Consider the following 9,361-nt stretch of genomic DNA (forward strand, 5'->3'; position numbering starts at 1 on the left):
GACTCCTCCGGGCAGGCCCGGCTGCGGACCAACGTCGCATGCACACGTGGCTGTAGGCCTGCGAGGTGCCTCTGTGAGGCCAGGCTGGCCGGGACTTGCAGGATGGTCACAGATCCGGGCCTGGCATTAGGGGACAGGGAGCCACGAGGTCCACACGAAGCACACAGTGTGGCCACACGTACCACTGTCCTGGGAAGGCTGGTGCTCTCTTTTTATACAAAATCTGGCTTTTCTTAAAGAGTAGGATCACTGACTGCATTTTTTCTCATAAGCTTTTTTATTTTGAAAATTAAAAAAAATTAACAAAACAACCGTGCAGACAAAATCAAAACAACACAAAAACAACAAACACGATAGATGACCTCCAAACAGAATGATAGGAATTAACAATGGCTGCTACATTACATGCTGTTATCTTCAACGAAGTTGCTCAGCCCACCACACGTAAGAATGTAAGACTGACCAAACAATCAAAGGCAGTAACAAGTAATAAAAAAAAAACATTGGAAATGATGCAGAGCTTCACCACACAAGATGGCAAGAGTCCGACAGTGGTTCTTATATTGCATACCGTTGTTTTCAGATCAGTCATTCTGATTATCAGATTCGAGCATGCAAAATTGGTTGAGAAAAAAGAAAATTTTAAGCATTGATTGTTGCTCTCACTAAACCACTGGGTTTCTTTTTCTTTTCTCTTTAAGCTGGGATAGTGCATTGACTACATTTTAAAACACTCCTTACATTGAGCCGGGCCTGGGGGCCCTGCCAGTGATCCCAGCACATGACAGTCTGAGGTCGCACCTGACACTCCCAGCAGGACGGTCTGATCAGCCTTCCGCATGACGTGTGAGGTGTGCACACGTGTGCCAGGTGCACATGAAGGAAAAGAGACAGGCACTTTGGCACCAGGGGCAGAGGATCTGAAACGAGGTTCCAGGCATAGCTGGGGTCACAGTCCCTTCTCCTCGCATGTGGAAAGTGAGGCCTCAGCTGAGGAGGGAGCGCATTCGACGGAGCGCAGACCAGGCAGGCTGCCTGGCGGTGGTTTCCGTGTGCGAGAGAGGAATAGATGAATACACAGTCTCGACTCAAACCCCAGTGTTTCAGGGATGTGGAGGCTTTTTAGAAACACGTGATCTGAATAAAGTAAGTCGCTGTAGCGTACAGTGGTACTGTAGAGGTGTACGCAGAATACACAGACCAGGGAAATGCCAGTTCCCCTGTCGAGAAGGGAGGCACGGGGCAAGCGGGGTCCGAGGGTGGCCACAGCACTGCCCTGTCTTTCTCTGGAAAACTCAGGATCCAGGAAGGTGCTAGTGGGAGAACCCAGCGCCACCGTGCCGCACGCTCGGCGCCCCTGCCGCTGTGTCCCGGGGCAGTCCCGGGGACACAGAAAGCCTCTCTTTGTTCTGTCCGTCTGCCCCCAGATCCTGTCCCCTCTGTCAGACGCCATCCTGGCTGAGAAGACCATCACCGTGCTGGATGAGAAGGTGACCATCACAGACCTCGGGGTCCAGCTGGTGACGGGACTGTCCCTCTCCTTACAGCTCAGCCCAGGGAGCAACAGAGCCATCTTCGCCACCGCGGTGGCGCAGGAGCTGCTGCAGAGGCCCAGACAGGTGAGAGCAGGGCCGGGGTGCTCGGCCAGGGCGCTCGGACCCCTGAAACTCACAGCAGACAGGTGAGAGCAGGGCCGGGGTGCTCGGCCAGGGCGCTCCTGTCAGGCGGGCCTCACGCCCTCAGGCCGGTCCCCTCAGGTGGAGATATTATCAGGCAGCTGAGCCGGGCACCGGGAGGGCCACGCAAGAGGGGACCACGGGTATGTTCCCCGGGAACTTGTGCAGCAGATGCCGGAGCTCCTGGTGCTCCCGGTTCCCCAAGTGGGTGGGCGAGTGTTGCAACAGTAGATAGTCACAGCCACAGGGCGAGACGCCCTGCGCCCCCGTCTTTGTCACACGGACACGCGGGTGGCGGCCTCTCTCCACCTCTGTCCACGTGGTCCTGCTGAACTCACTGGACCTCACTCAGCCATGGGATGAGCCGGTGGTGGCCTGGGCGCAGAAGGGGGCAGAGGCAGTGGTTTACGCATCAGTCGCTGGGGCGCTCCAGGGACACGGGCAGCCTATGGCGATGTCCATCACGAATTTCTTCTTCCTTTGAGCAAGTGCGTGCAGTGTGTGTGTGTTGTGTGTCTTTGTGTTTGTGTGTGGTGTGCTTCTCACGCATCTGTGTGCGTGTGTCTCCAAGCACATGTAGAGCCTTGTGTCTGTGTATGTCGGTCACAGCTGTGTGTATGTTTGAGGTGTGCGTGCCCAAGTGTGTGGGTGTGCTTGGAGCGCACTCTGTGTTGTGTGTTCGTGTACAGTGTGTGCAGTATGGGTGTGGACCACAAGGTGGCCCTGAGGAGGGGACCTTCAGATGGAATGTCCACCTCCCTCTTCCTTTGTGGACAGACAGACAGACAATGTTGACCCAGGAATGCTGAGAAGAGTGTTTCCCCATGAGGACCACAGGCATTGGCTGTGGCCCAGAGGGGCCCCCTGCCCACGGACAGGTCCCAGCCTCCCCTCCCCCTCCCATCCCCCTCCCCTCCCCCTCCCCCTTGGGAGCCCTCCCTGCCTGCTGGCTGCCCGGACGCCCACTGAGACCGCACTGTGCCAGCAGGAAGGAGAACCCTCCCAGACTCATGGGCGCCACAAGCCGCCCCTCCGCAGCCCGCACAGGCCCCCAGGTCACCAGCAGGCGCAGTCCAGCCCTCAACCCTCAGACCTCACCGGGCCTCAGTGAACAGGGTGGCATCAGAAACCGTTGAAAACAATGCTCCCAGTGACAGAGGAATCCCAGCCAACTCCAGCTCCCTCTAGCAAGGGAAGGGGCGCAGCCAGGATGCGGGCTGTGGTAGCAGAGGAGGAACTGCCACGGGCTTCCTCCTCTGCGGACACAATGATGCAATCAGGTGACTGCCAGGGAGGGACGGGGTCAGCCGGGACGAGGCCACACAGCGATTCTTTCCCTGAGCGCCTCATGTGGGCTGGTGCAGGGCGGCTCGGGTGGCCTCGGTCCCTGCGGGCAGCTGGCTCCACCCTGGCTACTTGGGCTTCTGCCAGGATTGCAGAGCTGACCAGAAGAACCTGGAAACCTGGTCGCATCCAGGGGACCCTGCAGGGGCTCTGGGGAGCAGTCGGTCCTGGCAGTGACTGACAATGGAAATGTTTCCTGGCTGGGCTGGAGGCTGAGCCGGGAGAGGAGGCCAGCAGCCACACCTCAGGAGCCTCTGTCCTGCACCTCACAGAGGCTGAGCAGCAGCAGCATGAAATCTGCTTCTGTCGTGTTCAGGGGCAATCGGGCTGGAAGAAAGAGAAAGCAAAGCCAGGCATGGTGGCACAGTTGGGAGGCTGAGACAGGAGGAGCACTATGAGTCTGAGGCCAGTCTGAACTGTGAAAGCCTGTCTCAAAAAACAAAAACAAAACCAGAAAAATGAGAGAGAGGAAGCAAACAAGCTTACACAGCAACGATGCCGTGGGGGCAGAATGGGGGAGTCACAAAACCAGTATAAACCACCACAATCTCTGCCTGCACAACCCTTCCCACCCCATGATTTGGGCTGGTCTTGTTTCTTCTCTTCCTGTGCCCCAAACATCTGCCTACACAGGGCTGATCCAAAAATACGGCATGTTATATTTAAAAACTGATCACAGTAAAAGACGCACTGCCGTGATGCCCCCTCAGAACCCGCCTCTTCCTTGGAGCACACTCGTCCCGTCGTCCTTGCCACTTTCCGCAGCAGCTCTGGAGAGCTCTTTCAGGAGCGTCTTTAGCAAGTGTGATGAAAACTACAGTGAGTGCTGCTGCCGAGCACCGCCCTGTGGACACGCAGGCTCGTGCAAACACACGCTGCGTGCTCACCCAGCCGAGTCCCCGGGCCCCGCCCTGAGTGACTTCTGGCTCCTCCCCAAAGTCAAATGACCATGGAAGGTAAATTTTTGAATTGATTCAGGACATCATGACAACACAGCTAAAGACACTCAGGGAGGAGGACTCCAGAGCTGCTACGGACAGTGGCGAGAACGACGGGACGAGTGTGCTCCAAGTGAGCAGGTTTACTTTGAGGGGGATTCGTGGCAATGTGTCTTTTACTATAAAAATTTTAAACATTGAAACACCATAGCTTTCCATCACACCCCAGACAGGACCAGAGCCATCCCCAAAGTGGCTTTCACCCCGAAGCTTTTGACGCCCTGCCCGCTCAGGACCTCCTGTGTCTCTCCTTTCACACTCTGAAGAGAGGTGTGATTAGGACGGACAGGCCACTCGGTGCCGCCGAGACTGTGGTGCTGGGGACAAGGTCACATGCCCTGGGGGCTCTGGTCCTCCTGGGCATGCACAGGGCAGCTCTCCAAGGAAGCTGCAGGAGCCCGGAAGCATCCAGCCGCCAGCCACAGTCAAGGGTACTGACATCTTTGCTGAAATGCAGAGCTGGCACTGAATCACAGGCTGGCTCAAGGACACCCCCGCCCACTGCTATTCACGAAGAAAGCTGATTAACCAACAAAATGACAAGAGTCAGAGGTGGGGTGTTCAGTACACGCAGCATGACCCAGGTTCCAGGCTCTCCCGGTTCTTCTTGTGGGTTGGGCGGTAGAGGACGACACTCCGCCCAGCAGGCTTCTCAGCTGAGGCCAGATTAATGTGTCCCCGGCTGTGTCCACACTACTCCTGCAGACCCCAGGGGGGAGGCGAGTCCAGCCAAACCCACGGCCCCTCTGGGGGTCCGGTCCTGGTCTAGATTGGGGCTCCCGTTGTGTTGTGATCAGTGCGTGGAGAGTCAGCATTCGTGCAGTGTAAAAATATGAACTTTTCCATGTAAACGTGTAAGCCATGTTCGAGACCCCGTGCAGCAGCAGCCTCTGCCGTGCAATGTGTGGCCGTGCGGAAGAGGCTCTGGGTACCCTCGGCCTCTCTTCTGACACCTGCAGGAAAGCAGCATCCCTCACTGAGGAGTGCCTAACACCAGCCCTGGGTTGGAGTCCCTTTGTGGCGGGTGCTTTGGGGGGTCCATCTTGCATACCCCAGGGACCTCTCGCCTCCATTTCTGCCCTGTTTAAACATTCTGCAGCCCGAGCTCATCACCTTCTTCTCCTCTGCAGGAAGCAGCCATCAGCTGCTGGGTGCAGTTCAGCGACGGCTCTGTCACACCCCTGGACATCTATGACGGGCAGGACTTCTCACTGGTGGCCACGTCCTTGGATGAGAAGGTGGTCTCCATCCACCAGGACCCCAAGTTCCAGTGGCCGGTCATCGCCGCCGAGACAGAAGGCCAGGGCGCACTGGTGAAGGTGGAGATGGTCATCAGCGAGACGTGCCAGAAGTCCAAGCGCAAGAGCGTGCTGGCCGTGGGAACGGCAAATGTCCGAGTGAAATTTGGCCAAAACGACGCCAACCCCAACGCCAGTGACATCCGGCAGGCTGGGTCAGCGGGTCACCTGGAAGATGGCATCGGTGACAGGAGGTCCAGCAAGCCCCTGCCGGAGTGGCGGGCCCCAGAAGGGCAGTTCCGCAGCAGCTCGTCCTCTGTGGGCCTCAGGGAGGGGTGGGGCGGCACCACGCAGAGGCCGACCTCCCCCCGGAAACAGGGCCAGGGCAGCGTGCTGGAGGACGGCGGCCACCTGCAGACCATCGCGGTGGACCTCACCAGCTTCCCCGAGGCTGACGTCCCCAGGAGTGACGCGGAGATGGAGGAGGGTGACTCCTCACAGGCGACCAAGGGCCTGAGCGACCTGGAGATCGGGATGTACGCCCTGCTGGGTGTCTTCTGCCTGGCCATCGTGGTCTTCTTGATCAACTGCGTGACCTTCGTGTTGAAGTACAGGCACAAGCAGGTCCCCTTCGAAGAGCAGGAGGGGCTGAGCCGCTCACACGACTGGGTGGGGCTGAGCCACCGGACAGAGCTGCTGGACAACCAGGCGGCCTTCGCCTCCTGCCCCGAGGAGCAGGTCACTGCGCTCGGCCGGGGCGTGGACTTCGAGGAGAGCAAGTACCTGCTCCTCAGCACAGACTCCCAGCCCGGCCCCAATGGGCCGCTGTTCGCACCTGTGGGGACCACACTCGCAGAGGGCAAAGGGCAGCGGAGCGAGCCCCCTGTGTCCCCTACCTCGAAAAGGAAAAGAGTGACGTTTACCACCTTCACGGCCGTCGCTCCGGACGACGGGAGCCCAGCCGAGAGCGCCATCATCATGAGCAGGGAAGACGACATCAAGTGGGTCTGCCAGGACCTGGACCCCGGGGGACCCCCGGACCCACCCGGCTGCTTGGAGCGGCTGCGCGAGGAGGTGTAAGCCGGGGCCGCGCTCTGTTTCACTCACCTTTCGGCCTTTAATTTGGTACGTGTGGCCGCGGCCCACCCTGGGAAGGGAGGGGTGATGCCGGCAGTGGAGGCCCAGGAAATGCCACCCGCTGGGGTGGCACTACACATGTCCCAGAGGAGGACATCTGCTCAACGTGAAGAGGTCGATTGTGCATGGCGAGATTTTCAAAACTCGGAACCAAAATGCGTTCTGAATCGCCGCACTCCTGAGAGTTCCTGGGAAATGGTAGTGTCTCCCTCTGTCTGTCATCAAAGAAATTTGGATTTATACAATCCACACTGCTCCAGTGTTCAGAGCGGCAGCTACGGAAGCAAAGCGGGCTGAGCATCACCAGGGCAGGAAGTGTGAGTGGGCCTGGGGCTCTGGTCAGCGCCGGGAGGTGATGGTCTCCCAAAGACCGGGTCAAAGCTGGCCCGGGAAACTGCAGAGGAAGGACCAAGACGGGACAAATGGACAAACAGGCCACAGCCATCTGTACAACCACAGACCAAGGACACACACACTGGAGGCTCCTCTGAGGGAGAGCCAGGGCAGGCTCCTGTAAACTGAGGTCCCTGGCGGGTGGGGTGTTTCCATCAGGAGTGAAGAACTGAGCTCTTTTCAGCAGGCTCAGCTGTGCGGAGTGCACACCTCGACGCCCCTCCCCCTTCCCGAAGCTGTGGGTCCCTTGGGTGGGCGGTGTCCCGCATGCACCCCGCCTGTCTGTTCCCCTGGGATCCGTGTCAACTCCAGGGGCCGTCCCTCGGGAAAGCCTGAGACCTCAGTCAACGAGGGGACTCGTTTTGGGGGGTGACCTGTGTTCACGGTGGGTCCAACCCAAGCCGTGAGCCTCGTGCTGCTGGCTGCTTCTCTGGAGGGAAGCGGGCTGTGGGGTGTCGGGTCTGTCACCCCTCCTGAGGACAGCCCGGTCTGGGAACTTGCCCGGGGCTGTGAGGCAGATCCAGCTCAGAGGGGCGCGGGGTGTCAGGGCTGGGTGTCTCGGAAGTGACACGGGACAGGCTACGTGCCCGCAGGCTTGGTCCGGTGCCCTGGGATGGTGGAGCGGAGGGCACAGCGGGCCAGGCCCTCCAGAAAGCCCCGCCGGGAGTCAGAGCGATCTGGGGCTGGTGGCGGCAGTGGGGGGACAAGCAGGGAGGCGGAGCTGGGCTAGACGTGCGGGAGAGGGGTCAGTCCTCCTCTCTGCCTCCTGCAGCTGCCTCCCTTCCTGTCTTTCCAGCTCCCCTCTGGGTCCCTGCGCCATCTCTGCCTCCGCGCCCTCCCTGTGGGTGCTCTTCCTGTCCCCACGTCCCGCCCTTCCTCCTCTGCCCTGCTCCTCTTCTCCTCCCTTCTCTTCCAGCTCTCCTTCCTCCCCGCCCTGCTCCTTCCCTCCTCCTCATGCCCCCTCCGTGCCAGCTCGGTGAGCGGTGACAGTGACCGTGTCCCACAGGAGCCGCCCGCCTCCCTCTGGCCCTCCTCTCCCCTCCGGCGTGGTGCTGCTGGGCGCTGAGAGCTCCTGCCCGGCCCAGGCCCCGGGTCTGCTCCCCTCCTGTGACAGCCCTCTCCCCGCTCCTCTCCTTTCTCCGAGTGACATCGTTGCCGAGGAACACCGCCTGCTCGGACCACTGCCCCCGCGCGAGCCCCTGCGTGGACACCGGAAGCGTGCGATGTACATTTATAGCTGCCCTGCTGTCCAGACATAAACGTGCACTCCGTGCCTGTGTGCTGTCCTTTGTCTCCTCCCGGGGCTGCGCCCACTCCCCCCACTTGGCTTTGGGTCCCGGGAACCCCCTTGCACCGTGGCCCGTGCGCTGTGCTCTCCGCGTCAAAGGCGGGTGGCACGCGTGATGGGGCGGCTTCACTGTGTGCAGTGTCTCCTCCAGGACCCGGGGGGTCTGCCAGTGACTCACACGAGCGAGCCCCCAAAGCTGCGGAGGCCGGGAGTGCCTGGTGGGCAGGCAAGGGCACTGGCCTCCCCGGGGTCCCTCCATCCACACAGCGCTGAACGAAACCACAAGGAGGGCAGCTGCGGGGCTGTGTGTGCCCGGCCGGGCAGCAGTGACCACGACAGGTGCCCCATTCACTCAGAGGCCGGGGCAGCCGGGAGCCGAGGCAGAGCAGTGGGTGGCGCCCTGGCCCCACGCAGCCCCTTCTCAGAGCCGGGGTGAATGACCCCCAGAGCTGTTTTCAGACACCCTGAGCTTCACAGATGCCGCACAGCAGGTGCAGGGCGCAGACAGACGGCCAGCATCTTAACTCGAGACCGTCGCGTCCCCCGCAGTGGTGCTGTTACTGTGGGGTCCCCCCGCCCGCCCCCCATTTCCCCATCAGAATGCCACTTCCTGTTGTCCCAGTGTCCCCACTGTCCACACAGGGAAATGTTTCTGCCGTCTCCACCCCACAGGGAAACAGACACATAGGAGGGTGGGTGTTTACAGACAGGCAGCGCCGAGCTTGCTGCTCAAGGACAGGGAGCCCTCGTCCCGCAGACACGGTGCCCCAGGTGCCATTATGTGTCCAGAGCTCAAGACAGCACCGACACCAAGTTCCGGGAGCTGGACCCTGCAGGGCACCGTCCTGAACACAAATAGAGACGCTGCTCTGCCCCGCTCACGACTGTCCTGCAAGCTCCTTTACCTCCCTGTCAACTCTGGGGTCCCAGCCTCAGCGCCCCAGTGCAGCTGCACCTGCTCAGTGTCTCTCAGCCTTCTCCCTGTTTCGGGCTGCAGGGACTTAGCTGTAACAGCATGGCAAACTGGGTGGTTTGAACAATGCATGCTTTTTATCTCACAGCACGCAGGCTGGATGTCTGGGAGGGCAGCATGGGCAGAGGCTGCACCTTCTGAGTCCAGAGAGAGTCGTTTGCTGGGGCTCCTGAGCCCCTTGCCTGGTGCAGACATCACCTGTGTCTTCCTCTGTCTCCGTGTGACACTCTCTGTGCCTGCCTACATCAGAAAGTCCCTTTTTCTAAAGACAACAGGCATGCTGGGCCTGCTCGCCCATCCGAGCGAGCTCCTCA

General features: G+C 60.1%; 1 protein-coding gene across 3 annotated transcripts in view; it reads left to right on the forward strand.

Moving 5' to 3' along the window:
• Tmem132d (transmembrane protein 132D) overlaps window positions 1–8,053 on the forward strand; it is a 493,036-nt gene extending 484,983 nt beyond the window's left edge. For 2 of the 3 annotated variants that reach the window (XM_005402996.2, XM_013503750.1), the window contains exons 8-9: window positions 1,428–1,619; window positions 5,149–8,053. In XM_005402996.2, the coding sequence (XP_005403053.1) occupies window positions 1,428–1,619; window positions 5,149–6,336 (1,380 nt within the window). In that variant the 3' untranslated portion in view covers window positions 6,337–8,053. The remainder of the gene's footprint in view (window positions 1–1,427; window positions 1,620–5,148) is intronic. The other variant, XM_005402997.2, reaches the window with a different exon arrangement.
• The last annotated feature ends 1,308 nt before the right edge of the window (window positions 8,054–9,361 follow it).

This window comes from Chinchilla lanigera, unplaced genomic scaffold (assembly GCF_000276665.1).
Source record: "Chinchilla lanigera isolate Chin_1 unplaced genomic scaffold, ChiLan1.0 scaffold00081, whole genome shotgun sequence".
In the NCBI taxonomy this organism is placed as follows: domain Eukaryota; kingdom Metazoa; phylum Chordata; class Mammalia; order Rodentia; family Chinchillidae; genus Chinchilla; species Chinchilla lanigera.